This window comes from Symphodus melops (genome assembly GCF_947650265.1).
Source record: "Symphodus melops genome assembly, chromosome: 18".
NCBI classification, from domain to species: Eukaryota; Metazoa; Chordata; class Actinopteri; order Labriformes; family Labridae; genus Symphodus; species Symphodus melops.
Window position 1 is genome coordinate 3075992 of NC_136708.1, and position 14083 is coordinate 3090074.

The following is a 14083-nucleotide window of genomic DNA, read 5'->3' on the forward strand; positions in this document are numbered from 1 at the left end:
TGAAAAACTTGTATTATTGCACTCGTCATGGGGCAGCATTCTGTATGACTAATACTAAACCTCTGCATGACCTCTGACTTCCAAACAAAGTGAGTCAGAGAACATGTCCGGTGTGACATTTAAAGATTTAAAGATCTGGTAGTTTCAAAAACACTTTTTGAAATGGATTTGTCTTGTTGTTGTTGTTGCACGGGCGGAGAACAGCACGCTCACTTTGGCGCCACAGTACAACAACACAAATGTTCTAGTCTGTTGTGTAAATTATCTGCACAATGCCGTGTGTTGTGATTCGTTTGCGTCGCCCATAAAGTCACTCAGGACGAGATCGAGGACGAGTCCGATCTTTGTCCAGGTCATGCGTCTTAAAACCGTCTTAATACATCAAGTAAAATAAGTCACTACGCATGGTTTATATGAAGAGTCATACGTTTTATTTCCCAACAAACTGGTGTAAGGTCTTCCTCCCAGACATCCAAAAATATGACAGCATGATTGAATGTGATCATAAACACGGATGAATCATTGAGAGACAGTAACAGCCTTCATGTATTTGTAAAAGAAGTCACAGTCACAACCAAAGAAGGAGCATCATCAGGTACAGTACAGATTTAAGTGTCGGAGATAACAGACATCTCACTGTGCACATGTTTCATTGAGGGTTTGTGAAAGGCACGGCAGGTTTGAAGAGAACACATCGGATCAGGTGCAAACAAATCAAAGGTCCAATACGACTCGAGCGAGCAGAGAGGGAGCCGCAGGAAACAGAGACAGAATAAATAACACAGACTAATGAAGGTTGAAGCTGGATCAAAAGGACCGACGGTCACATCCAGGGAGGAGCATTTACACCTGCTGAACACAGGCAGGAATAACATCAACATAATCACTTTAGATTCATCGTGGCTGTTGTCGTGTAGAAACACAACTTATTACAGTCTCAGTAACGTCAGTATTTCTCTTTCAATAGATCCAACGTGAGTTACAACTTTCTGTCCAACAACTCGACAGAAAACTTGGATTTGGCTCGACGGATGAATTCATCGTTCGTACGCTCCGCTCCGATCAAACCTATTGCTTCATTATTTCATCGTTTCTCGAAAGACCTGAAAACCGTCTTTCTTTGGTTCCACTTGAATGAAACAACTTTATTAAATAGACGACAGAGGGCTTTGCAAAGACGCATCAAACCTGAGGGATGCCGGAGCTGGTTTTGTTTTTAGACGATCGTAGTTAACGAAGTGAGTAACCGAGACGTGCACAACTGTGTTTACACCGCGCTGAACACGTCTTCGCTGCGTTAGTGTGCTTCAATATATAAAGATGCAGAATATTGGAACCTTACAGAAAATAAATTCTTGCTACACCAACCCAAGCCCGAGGCTTCACACAGCAAAGCCAGAACAGGAGTGTTTGTCTGGACTTGTCGGGTGTGGTGCAGGAAGCATAACGTTGAACGAAGGAGCTTCATCCATTTTTCACACAGTCTCTGATCGTAAACCATCAACAGCAGCTCACTGACCAACTCTTTGGTCAAACTTTGACCCTACTCACTTTCCATAGTTGGTAGTTGGACAGAAAGAATCTTTAAGATCTGAACATTAGACTCCTTTTTTCGCTTTATCCTTACATCAACATTTTTAGGATGACGTTCCCACCTAATGAAGAGTTTGATTTAAAGCTTGAACAGCTGCTGACTGTTTACATTAAAAGCAACACCATGCAAATGAAGTTAATAATTAAAGATATAAAGTCAAACTCAGAGCTACAAGACTCGAAAAAAACAAACAAAAACAAAAAGATTCTGGCTTCCTTTTGTTCCTTCCAGTTATTCGATTTTCTTTCCTCTGAACTTTTAGTAGAAGTTAAACAAGAACGGGATGATTTAAATTTGTTTGTAATTCCAGTAATGATTTGTGTTTTTGTCATTTGGATTTAATTTGCTCTAAATGCTACAGAATCGTTCAATTTAAGGAGGAGGCTCCAACAATCTGACCTCCTTTAACCAACCCGGACGTTTCAACCTTTTATAAAAAGACTAACCATTGTGCAGCACAGAGTTCTCTAAAGTGAAGTCGTACTGAAAACTAGCCAGGTTGTAGTTGATGTCCCGGGACATGAGCACGTCGGGGATGAGGGGGAATCCGGCCTGCATGGCCAGGACGTGAGGAGCCAGGGTGAAGGGAACGTCTCCCAGGAGGTCCGGGAGAGCCGGAGCAGCTTCTGCTGCTGCTGGAGCCGAGGAGGGCGACGCTGCAGGGACGGCTGTGTTAGCAGGCTGAGCCGGAGCTGGACAGTACGACTGTGAGGGAGAGACATATTTAATGTGAGCGGACAGAGAGAGAGAGGGAGAGAGAGAGAGAGAGAGTGTTACTTTGATTAAGAGCTAAAGGAAGAACACAGGACAAAGACATATTTGACCATGTAGTATCAGTGCTGGCTATAAGAACATAACGACCATAGGTGGGGAGGGTTGATTTCTATTTTTTTTTGCATTCTGGGCAGCTGTGGCTCAGTTGGAAGGTTGAGGGTTGCTCCCACGGCTTCGTCTGCGGCGTGTCAGTGTGCATGAATGGGATTATTGACTTTACCCAGCAGCCATCAGTGTGTGAAGATGAAGGTGTGAGCTGCCAAGTCAAAGAGCAGAAGACGAGAAAAAGAGTCCATTCAGTCTTACAGTTGGTTCTGACATCAGTCGGAGTGTGTGTCTGTGCGGCGCTCACACACCAGCCTTCAGTTCTGTTACGTCCTAAGGAAGGAAGCGGCAGAGGCGTAGTCCCCACCGTCACACTGACAGACAGGACAGCGTGCAGAGTCACACGTGCACTCTGCAGCACAGACTTCATTAAGGTGCTTTTCAACGACGGGCTGCTTGAGGAGTTTTGGGGTGTGATGCAGTCCAGATGTGTTCATGCATTTCTTCTATTCACCACCTTATAATGTGTGTATGGTGACAGTCTCTCTTGAGCTTTTCCCTCCTTCAGAGCCGTGCGAGCCTGGATCGCTTTGACACTTTGTTTTTTTTACACTTTTTAAAAGTGACGTTAAATGCCAAAGGGATGCAGTAAGAGGAAACGGTTATTCCTGTGTAATTATGAGGCAGAGCTTTCCAGCATAGGGGAGGGTGGAGTGACACGCAGAGGTCCTGTTTTTCTCATTAACTGTGTGACACGTGGGGAGCTCCATGATGCCACATGTAACACACACACAATCAATGCAAAAAAGACGACACACTCACAAAGAGGTGTTTGTGTTAAGAATGAGAATCTGTGCTCAGCTCAGTATGAAAGACAGCGGAGTGAATTATGAAATGCTGCAGGCACACGGACATGTGAATGAACCACAGAGCAGCAGCAGAGTCCCCCGTCTCTGGACAGGGAGGCCAGGGGGGGGGGGGGGGTTTCCCGGCTCCTGCAGCAACATGTCCGATGTGTCCAGACACTGAACGTGCAGGTGTGACCTGCGACGTCAAAGTGCTTGGACTCGTCAGAGGACTAGAGAAGAAGGACACAGGCTCATCATGACAAACTCACCTTAGACGGCAGCACAATGACGTTTGTCGACGGATGTGTCATGTTCATGTTCTGCATCTTCCTCCTCTGCTCCTCCACCGTCTCTCCTGAACCACAAACACACGGGGTTAAGGTTGAGGGACAGATTCTTCATCAACAACCAACAACAACAAAGCAGCAGTCAGTATGTCCTCCTTCTAACTTTAGATTCTGCTCCTGAATGCTCTGGATTTGATTGGACCAGAGAAGGTAGGCGGAGCTTTGAAGGCCGTTTTGGACGCCCCTGGGTTTGCCAGATATGAGAGCAGTTATCAGGTGAACAGGTGTTGCAGGGATGGAAGCGGGCAGTGGAACTGCTTCAGATAGAAGTGATTGTACCCGAGCTAAAAAGCCTCTGCATGTTTCTAATAAGCTCCAGCAGCAGAAAGCTGCTCAAACTAGGATCGATAAGTCTGGAGACATCTGTTTTCTCCCACACACGTTTTCTGTTCCCTGTTTGGATCATCTTACGTTGCTGATTTTAAGAGGTCAGTTCACAGGATCACAAAGAGGAGAATGTTTGGTTGTAGCCTCAGTTTGACCTTTGAAAGCATCTCAGTGTTAAACTGATCAGTCATAAGTTGCTTAGCAGGAAATAAATCTATAAAAGCTTTTCTAAGAGTTACTTGTTGGTTGAGCAGAATTATGCGGAAACTCTCCGACTGTATCCAGACCAATCAAACGACGTAAAGAAGCCGCTCTGCCTCGACTGGTTCTGTAACCACACAGCTCTGCTTCCTCTTTATTCCCACGTCTGCAGTTCAAACTTGTTTTTGTTTTATTTGATTGAGAAATCCTTTTGCTGTCGTGAGTGCTGCACAGGGTTTCTTCTGTTTTTATGGGTAAAATGTCACAATGTGAGTTCTGATCCAACACATTATTGTCATACACAACACAGAGTTAGACCTGCAAACTCCAGAATACAGCTACATTAAATCCTTCATGAGGTTTGGTGGCTCTTTATGGTGCCAATCCTCAGGCAAAGATGAATAAAGCAGAAATATATTAAATTCTATATACATAAATTTATAATATATATATATATATATATACAATTATTATATATAATATTTTTTATATATATATATAATATATTAAATCTGAGCAGCCGTGTGTTCACATTTACACAACATGTTGACTAAACTGCAGCTGGTGATTGATGAGCGTGTTCAAACACAGTGTTGAGAAATCAGCTCCATCAGATGAACCAGAACACAGAAATAAAACCAGCTGGATGGAGAGGAGATATTTTTAGCTCGTGTCTCTTCCTATTTTAAGGTTTTACGCTCTCAGCAGGCGGCTGACAACGAGCCATTTCATTAGAGCTTCCTCGTCAAGAGGCCCAAAACACTGAGTGAGTGCACGGACTGATGGGAGAACTGTTATCTCTCTCTCTCTCTCTCTTTCTGTCCAGAGTCACACGGAGAGTGAAATCATTCCCGCTGATGTCATCGTCTCCTCAGCAGCGTCCCTGCTATAAGACGAGAGCTTCCTCAGGGGTCAAAACAAAAACTGAGCCGACGCAGAAGTGTAGAATGGGTCAGTTGGTCCAGGTGAGGCTGGCTCCATTCACACCACATTCAAAGAAGCCCTTTATAAACAGCACGTGAACAGCCTGGTTCAAAACATGACATGGATCTGATTGGACCGGCAAACACTGAACGGGCTGAGAATGTTTGGATGACTCATCAGTTTTGATTTGATGAAGGACAAGCGGCGTGTAGCTGACTTGATTGACAGGCGGGCGCGGTGTTACGGTTTGTCAGGAGGTTTAAATTCCAGGAAATATCTGACAGATCGTGGACTTTTAAGATTCATTGACTTTTCTTATCAGTACAGGAAATGTGTTTTTTACAGTCTCTACAGGAAGATAACGATTCAGAAGAAGGTATAAAAAGACTAAGAACGCTTGTGAGGAACCTGCAGTGACGTCTTCAGAACATTTATTCCAGTTCAACAACCAAAGACGGGCTTTATTTGGTAACTATTAAACAGGAAGAGAGACTCAAGGAACCACTCTGTTTTTTGTCGTCACATTTGTGGATGAAAGTTAGTTTTTAACACAAGTGAAGGTAAAGACAAATCGATGCTTTTTCAGCTCCTAAAGTTCCACCTTCATTTTTTTTCTGCTGTAAAAGACAGTAAAAGTGAAGCGCCCTGAGGTCATGACGCAGACGCTACAGTCTGTTTCCCTGCTGCTGGTTGAAGCAACTCAAAGACTTTTCCTACCTACGACCTCCACACATGTCAAAAAAAAAAAAAAAGAAAAGGGGGGCCCAGGTCTATAAATACCGATATTCCAGGTATAAAGAGCAAACTTCATTAAAGGAACAAATACACTTTCGATAAACCTCAGGTGAGCGTATCTGACCGAGCTATATTTGGGGAGTCACGATGAACATTGTTGGAGTTTATAACCAGCACGTTGCCAATTATAATAGTCTTTGAAAAGATGACTGGACGGTGAGCAGGAGGTTTGGAGTGAACGTCTGTGAGCTCAGTGTGCCGCCTCAGTCTGAAAAAAAAGAAAAAAGAAAAAGAAGCGTGGCCTCGACTGTCGTTCTCCTCTGCCAAAAATAACACGCAGCTCGTGGCCATCTGTGTCTTTTATACCAGCTCAACAATTACACCCACGAGGAAGAATAACACTGCACTAATGTGGGAGATGAAGTACAATGACGTTTCATTGAGGGCCAGCCTTGAGTCACGGTGCTTGTTGTGTTTTCAGGTTCAAACACATGGATCGGACGTAAAGCAGGAGAATGTTTCATCACAACGGGGCATCTATAAATACTGAATCCAAATAAGCACACGTTCTTCTTCAGGGTTGCTTAAAGGTAAGTGAGAGTGAACGACAGAATTAGATCAAAGCCTTGAAACTGGGGCACAGATGGCCTAGTGGTTAGTGTGCGTGCCCCATGTACGCACTGAGCTAGAGGTCTATGTCCACTCTAAAGCTTTCTGAAGGAGCCTTTCAGAGGAGGAGAGGGGAAACAACTTGAACCAGTTCTCAAGAATCTTTGAATTTACCCTGAGCTGGACGACTGAGAACCTCCGCACACACGCAGCCAACAGTATCAAAGCAACGCAGATATCCACTCCTCTTCACAACACTGAGGCTGAAAACGGTCACGTGGCACGCCTCCTCAGGAGCAACACGGGTGCCGGCGTTTTACAGCGTCGCGTGCGCTTCCTTAAATTCAGCGTGCTCCCGTCGTGGCTCCACGCGGAAGTTTTCTGATCTCGCCATCACTCCATTTTCATGTAATACAGATTTAATTAATGCAGGACCAGAGAACACAAACCCCAAACTGTTTCAAATGCTTCCACTTTAACATGAGTCCCTGTTTATAGGCACAAAATATTCTCCCTGCAAAAAGTTCATAAGAAGTTCATCTTTAAACTTTGCTTTTTTTTAGACTTTTAAAATAATTTAGATCATTTTATGGTTTCTTTATGATGACAAAAACAGCTGTTGTTTGATGCTGGAAACATTTTCACTTCCAGATGTTGTTCATAAATTAACTGTCTTTTTGAGTTAATGAATTTCCAGTTGTATTTTTTATTTTTTTTATGACATTATGTTTCTCACCAATCATGACGAAGCCTCCATCTACCTCCTTCTCGGTTGTTGACTTCTTTGAATCCTTACGGAGTCCAAGAAAACTGAACATGATGATGGCCCTGTGTGGATCAAATCAAACATAGAGCTAGATTCATAGAAGAAAACTGAACATGATGATGGCCCTGTGTGGATCAAATCAAACATAGAGCTAGATTCATAGAAGAACACTGAACATGATGATGGCCCTGTGTGGATCAAATCAAACATAGAGCTAGATTCATAGAAGAACACTGAACATGATGATGGCCCTGTGTGGATCAAATCAAACATAGAGCTAGATTCATAGAAGAACACTGAACATGATGATGGCCCTGTGTGGATCAAATCAAACATAGAGCTAGATTCATAGAAGAAAACTGAACATGATGATGGCCCTGTGTGGATCAAATCACAAAGGTAAAGTCATTGTCAGTTTCCAGGAAGTTAAGTGTTAGAAAAGATAAGCGACAACGTTTAACAGCTTCTCTCTTCGGCTCAGTCATGTATTCTGTATCAGTATCGACTGGCGAGGCTGATCCATGTTTGTGTACTTTAAACATTCTCAACTCGATGGGGCGCTGGTGGTTCAGTGGTTAGTGTGCGCGCCCCATGTACGGGCAGCCTGGGCTCCTCATCTCCTGCATGTCATTCCCCTCGCCTTCTCTCTCTCTGATTTCTGATTCTTTCTGTCCTATCTCTCCTACAAAAGGCACAAAAATAAATCTTTAAAAACACATTCTCAACTCGTACAGTTTTCTCACTTTAAGGGCTTTCACACGCAACTACAACCCGTCTCCATGACAACGCTCAGACAACATGGAACATCCTCCTTCTGCTTGATCAACAGCTGTTGCTGTTTCCCTTTTAGTGTGTACAGCCAGAATAATCTCTTTAAAATTATTTTCATTTTCATTTAATTTACTCTATCAATAAAAACAATGCATTCTAGACAACAGCTTGGCGGAGCTATACACATATACCAACAACAAAAATCAATGATAATAAAAAAGTATTAATAAATACAAATATCGGATCTGAACTGGATTAATTGTTTGTTGTATATGTGTTGTAATATTGGTCACATTAGTTTTGAATCATCTTAACCCTGATGTTCAACAGAACCGTCTCTGGAGCATTTAATCTTCTTTTTCTTGACAACATTTAAAAAATAAAAAAGCTAGATGAGAAAGAAATAAAAGATGTGTCGATCTTACTGTCGTCTTTCTTCGTCCTGAAGTTCAAACTAAAGTGGAGAAGTCAGTTCATGGTTTCAAACTACGGAGGGAAGCTAGTCAGACTGCGTTAGTTCGGTTAAATTCAGCTCCACTACCGGTTAGTTTATTCTAACTAGTCTTAATCCACAGTTTATAACCTCATTAATATTCGCTGTGTACTTTCTCCGTCCAATATCATCCGTGTTTATCCTTTTGTTATGACGATGACGTCACTGGTCTCACCATGAGCTGTGGTCGTGTAGAAACTTTAAATCAAACCAAAGTTCCGACTCCCGATCTTTCGAAAAGTTTATTTCCTAAAATGATTTTTTTTTATTTTTGCAGTGTAGCCATGTCCAGCAATAAATGGCGAGTGATGCATCATGCAGCTATAGTTACGGAGGATATTGAAAACCAAACAATTAAGTCAAAGACAGACCAAAACAAATACAAAATAAAGTTAAGGGGCCCATTCTAGGAGTAATGAGGCGTTAATCATGTTCAGCATTTTATTAACTATTCTTTTATTTATTTTTATTTTTATATACTTAAACCTTCTGCAGCACATTGAAGGGTGTGTTGGGAAAAGCACTTTATCAGCCTACATTTACAAGCAAGAAAATAATGTGTTTTAAGTGTCAAACAACATAATATAAACAATAGATTTTTTCAGAATATATTGAATCTAATTGTCATGTCGTAATTTGCCTTTTATTTATACAGAACGTAAAACTTGTTTCGAAAATATATCCTTTGTTTTCTTTTTTATTTATAATGTTATTTTGTTATTTTTAATTGTATTTATATATTTTGTTTATTTATATTTTATTTTTAATATTTTATTACAATAATATATTTTTATTGTATTTTATTTTATTTTTTTATTATTTATCTATATCATTAATTTCTTTTTTATCGAGTGTCTTAATCGCTTTTAGTTTGCTGTTTTTTTTCTTCTTTTTAACTTTAATTTAACTTAATCAAAATAAATGCTGTCGCCAACACGTAAACGGAACTACTTAATGTTGTTTTCGGGGTCATAGAATTCTGGAGCACAACAGGATGTTTCGTTGTAAGAGTTTGGGGCGTTTGTTTTAACTCCAGGGATCCCCGTAATTGAAAGCCCCTGATCAGTTTGATGTAAAAAGAATTCACTCCGCCCGCGCGGGCTGTCGTGTCACTAAAAAGTATCGAACTTGAAATTTTTTCCCGCGCTGTCGTTTAGAACGGGGTTCAGAAACGCCAAAAACAGCAAACACTGCGAACATGGCGGGAATACTGGACGTCCCTAAAACGAGGATTAACACCTCCATGCTGTCACAGAACATTAACAAACCGGTCTGCTTCGTGGGACGCGTTGAAAAGGTGCGTTTGAGTTTGTCGTTAATCTGAGTGAATGTTTGATTTGAACGTCAGTAATTCACTCTGAAGTGTTTGTCTTCAGGTTCATCCAACAGGAAAGACATTCACCTTGTCTGACGGAGACGGACAGATCGCAACAGTTGAACTAAACGATCCTGTGAGTCAACTTTAACAATCTTTTTAATCAGCTGATCAAACACATCTGAAGAAAATTAAGTCACTCTAACGCAACTCATTTAATTCCGGTCACTTTTCTACTACAGGTAAACCTATTATGTTGAAAGTTCTTCAAAGAAGTAAATATCAAAATGTCCCAGATATATTGACATACTAAAGGTTATATAATAAATGGTTTGATTACTTGCAGTATTGTTCCTCTACAGTGGTGTTTGCTCGGTCGGACGCTAGAGGGCGCCATTGTCGAAAGATTAAAAACTGTTGGCATGTTTTCTTTTCAGCACGTTGCTGCAAGGAAAACAATCTAAAACAGTTTGAGAACCCCATAGTGACATAAAATTACCTTTTTTAGTTTAGGCTCAGTAACATAAAATCATTAAAAAAAACATTCACACTAGGATATTCATGAAGTCATAAAATACAAAAAGTACCCTCAATACAAAAAGGTAAAAACACGTGCACAGCATTTTAAAAATGTTTCGCACCCAGCCTTGTTTTAAATGTGTATTTCAGAGGGGATAAAAGTTTATTTTTGTTCAGATGGTCCTCTGCTCCCTGAGGAGAGCAGCTGACATGAGTAATGCTTTCCTCTCAGGGAGAACAACATGTATGTAAATATGAACTTGTTTGAGACTGATAGTCGTGTTTACACTGGAATGATTGTGATCTATAACATTAACTGTTTAGTCAAGGCAAGGTATCTTTATTTATTAGCATTTATTTTAGCAGCAAGATAACATAAAATACTTCAGGCAATGGATTTGAAAAAAAAAAACATTGCAATAGAACATTTTAAATCCACCAAAAAAAAAAAATCAATTGCCTCTAAGATCCATAGAAATCGAGACATTAAGTGAAAACAAGACAAAATGTAATCTGTGTGCCTTTCAATGTTACATTGAGAAAGCGTCTTCCTCCTGACGGATACATAGTCACCTGGCGTTCATCCCTAAGGTGACCTGGAGGTGGAGAAGTGTGTGTTGGGTCTGTCCATACTAGTGAGCGATCATGATATAACCCGGTCCTCTGAAGTCTTACTACTGATCTATGGAGACAAATTCACCTGCTGCTCTCGACTAATCGAAACAGATTCTGTTTAACGATCCACCTCAGATCGTCCTCCTGAATATTCAGGCCAGGCTCACAGATGGAGGAATGTATCTTCTGTACATAGGTCAGACAAACTAACCACTGTGCCACATGTTCAGAAGTGATTTGGTATTATTCTATTTGATGTGTTATCTCCATTTATGAACGTTTGTAACTGGTTGGCTGATTTTATTTCTAAATGTTTGAATCGAAGGGGAGGCAAAAGAATTGATAATCCAGCGTTGATTCTCTTCCTCCTGCAGCTGGATGAGGAGCTGAGCGGGGTCGTGGAGGTGATCGGCATGGTGACAAACAAAGGCGTGATAATGGCCTCCACGTTCAGCATGCTGCGGGAGGACAAGGGCGTCGCTTTCGGTACGTCTTCATTTCATTAGTTACATCCACTTTAAGAACTTTCAGCTTCCATCCCCGGTGGCTTCCATCCCCGGTAAATCTAAAATCCCTGTTCTGTCCTCCCCCCCCCCCCCCCCCCCCCAACAGATTTAGAGCTGTACAATGAAGCTCTGAAGGTCATCCATGATTTCCCCCAGCACTACCCGTTTGAAGTGGCTACAAGCGGATGAATCTCACTCTGTCCAAATGTTTGTCCGCTGTGTTTTCTCTTCAGTTTGAGTGTTGTTGTTGGTTTTTTTGGGGGGGGGGGGGGGGTTATATGAGCAAAGATGTGTACAAAATGTAATTTGTTATGTCAACTAAGTTTTGTCAATAAAATTGAAACAAGAGGAAATCTTTTTTTTTTTTTTACACACAAACTAGCACATGGAACATTTCTGAAAGGTAAAGTAAAATGGACTTGTGTTTTTACCCAGCAGGTCACAGCTACACGTTCACACTGTGATGGTAGAGGCTGCTGTGTAAAGTGTCATGTAGGAACTGTGGCTCAAAAACGAGTGTTTCAGGTGGTGATGAACTTGGCTGACAGGAACGCTGAGCGGCTCGACACGCTGATGAAAAGAAAACAGAATCTGGCTCAGATTTATGCAGGTGTAAGGAGCTTTAAAACAAGCACAGTTGACCAGAGTGCTGTACAGAAGAATAAATAAAACACCTCACATTAGATTGAAAATAAATAAATAAATACATATTAAATACAAAAATAAATGAAAAGTCATGAAACATGGGTCAAACCAATACGTATGCAAATAAAAAAGAAATAAAATCTAAATTGTTGTATAAGGTCATTAAGGATTGAGGTGGAGAGACATGCCAAAAAAAAGGACGGGACATACTGGACAGTGGTGGACGTCCTCTCCATGACGTCATAGCAGGACGGACATTATGCTTCAGAACACACAGGCCCATCTGTACACAAAACAAAGGGCATTTCACTCATCTCTTCATCTAAATGTTTACATTTTGGATATTTCTGAAGACATGACGAGGTCTCGTATATCTGAACGATGTTCATGATGTAACATGTTCTGTGTCCTTCTCAGCTAAAGTGCATGTTGACAGGTTTTTAATGTGCAGGCTCCTCCAAATGTCAACATTTTAACTTCTGACATCAAGTGTAATCAGGAGGAAATGATGTCAGTAAAATGTGTCTTTAGTGTATATCATTACAGGGGGGGGGGGGGGGGGGGTGACGGCGTCACTGCTGTATAAGAGCAGAGTTGATTCGGTCACAGAGGCTCCGATGAGGGGAGCGAGAGCTGTAGCCTGGAGGGAGGCAGCTGCCGTGTAGCAGCAAGTCGAGACTGCTGTTAATGTAGCAGTATCTGTACCATCTGCCTACACACACACACACACACACACACACACACACACACACACACACACACACACACACACACACACCTCATTAACTGTGTCAGTGAAACAGCTTCATTTTATGCAAATGTCGCTGTCAGATCCTGCAGAAACAGTCTCTCATTCTCTGAGATTTAAGCTGATTTTAATGATTTAAAGTTTATTTGCTGTAAAAACTTTAATCTGAGTGAGATGGAATATCTTAAATCAGGACAAACGCTTGTTTAGTTTGTCTCATAAGATGTTTGTTCTTTCCTGAAAGGTTCATGCACCTCATTTTCTTTAGCCTTTTTGTCTTTATATATTTTTATACAACAATGAAAGTTATTATCAGAGAGATTTTAGACCTGGTTCAACGTGACTTCATGAATGAAATTAGCATTTCTAGTGCAAAACTTTGCAGTGTATTATTTTAAACCAAGCAAGTTTTCACTTTTACAGAGAGTCTGTGGCTTTTCCTAAAAAAGAAAATATAGACTTAAAAGTAATGCTGCTCAGTCATCACGTTTAGGCCTCTATACACAAATTTTATATTTTTTATTTTATTGTGATAAAGTACAAAATAAAGTGTAGACATGACAATGAAAGCAAAGGCAAATAAATTAAAACAACAAGCAGTACAGAAATAAAAACAAATCAATAATCATCACTTCACTTTAAATCTGTGCCATCGGATTTTGAATTCGAATTTTTACACAGAATTTTTTTTTAACATTGAAAAAAAAATCCATGGCAAAAAAAATGCAGTGCTAGAAATTCAATGGCTTGAATGCAAAAAAATTCAGTGTAAAAATTCGAATTCAAAATCCAATGGCACAGATTTACTTCCATACGTAACCTTCGTAACAGAACCACTTTCGATGTGCCGCTGTGACATCATCAGTCTTCAAGTGTGCACTATGAAGGATGCAGATCCCTAAAGGAAGAATGTGCTACATTTTATTCATTAATAAAAACAAAATCAAGAACATGCTGTGTCAGTATCTGACTGTCGACAACACGTGAGAAGCTCGAGTCCTGCTGGTTGTGTTGTTGTGTGAGCCGTGTTTACGTCACGCTAACGTCTGACTCCTCTCGGTGAGTATAAAAGCTGTTTAGGTTCGGGACGACTGAAAATACGAACATGTTGTACTCACCGCTTACTTGAACGTCACGTAAGTGTTTTTTAGATTACTAAAAAGATTTGTCATTTTGTGTAAATATAGTTGCAATGTGTAGCTAAGAGCCAACTAAAGAGCGCTAACATTTAGCATGCTTACGCAACACATCAGCTCGAGATGAAGACAATTTTTCCCGTCACTCCGCTTAGAGCTTAATTA

General features: G+C 40.9%; 2 protein-coding genes across 2 annotated transcripts; one reads left to right on the forward strand and one right to left on the reverse strand.

Moving 5' to 3' along the window:
* Nucleotides 1-408: 408 nt before the first annotated feature.
* umad1 (UBAP1-MVB12-associated (UMA) domain containing 1) lies at nucleotides 409-8647 on the reverse strand. The gene is made up of 4 exons (XM_079368351.1): nucleotides 8367-8647; nucleotides 7141-7232; nucleotides 3531-3616; nucleotides 409-2299 (listed from the first exon to the last, which is right to left on the reverse strand). The coding sequence occupies exons 2-4, from the start codon at nucleotides 7220-7222 to the stop codon at nucleotides 2036-2038; spliced, it is 432 nt and encodes a 143-aa protein (XP_079224477.1). The 5' UTR covers nucleotides 7223-7232; nucleotides 8367-8647; the 3' UTR covers nucleotides 409-2035.
* An 841-nt stretch (nucleotides 8648-9488) lies between these two features.
* rpa3 (replication protein A3) lies at nucleotides 9489-11735 on the forward strand. Its single transcript, XM_079368352.1, has 4 exons — nucleotides 9489-9731; nucleotides 9811-9885; nucleotides 11258-11369; nucleotides 11496-11735. The coding sequence occupies exons 1-4, from the start codon at nucleotides 9633-9635 to the stop codon at nucleotides 11576-11578; spliced, it is 369 nt and encodes a 122-aa protein (XP_079224478.1). The 5' UTR covers nucleotides 9489-9632; the 3' UTR covers nucleotides 11579-11735.
* The last annotated feature ends 2348 nt before the right edge of the window (nucleotides 11736-14083 follow it).

Coding starts and splice junctions, on each gene's coding strand:
- rpa3 (XM_079368352.1), top strand. CDS start 9,633: ATGGCGGGAATACTGGACGTCCCTAAAACGAGGATTAACACCTCCATG. Junction 9,886..11,257: donor CAGTTGAACTAAACGATCCT/GTGAGTCAACTT, acceptor TTCCTCCTGCAG/CTGGATGAGGAGCTGAGCGG. Junction 11,370..11,495: donor GGACAAGGGCGTCGCTTTCG/GTACGTCTTCAT, acceptor CCCCCCCAACAG/ATTTAGAGCTGTACAATGAA.
- umad1 (XM_079368351.1), bottom strand. CDS start 7,222: ATGTTCAGTTTTCTTGGACTCCGTAAGGATTCAAAGAAGTCAACAACC. Junction 3,617..7,140: donor TGGAGGCTTCGTCATGATTG/GTGAGAAACATA, acceptor TTTGTGGTTCAG/GAGAGACGGTGGAGGAGCAG. Junction 2,300..3,530: donor TCATTGTGCTGCCGTCTAAG/GTGAGTTTGTCA, acceptor TCTCCCTCACAG/TCGTACTGTCCAGCTCCGGC.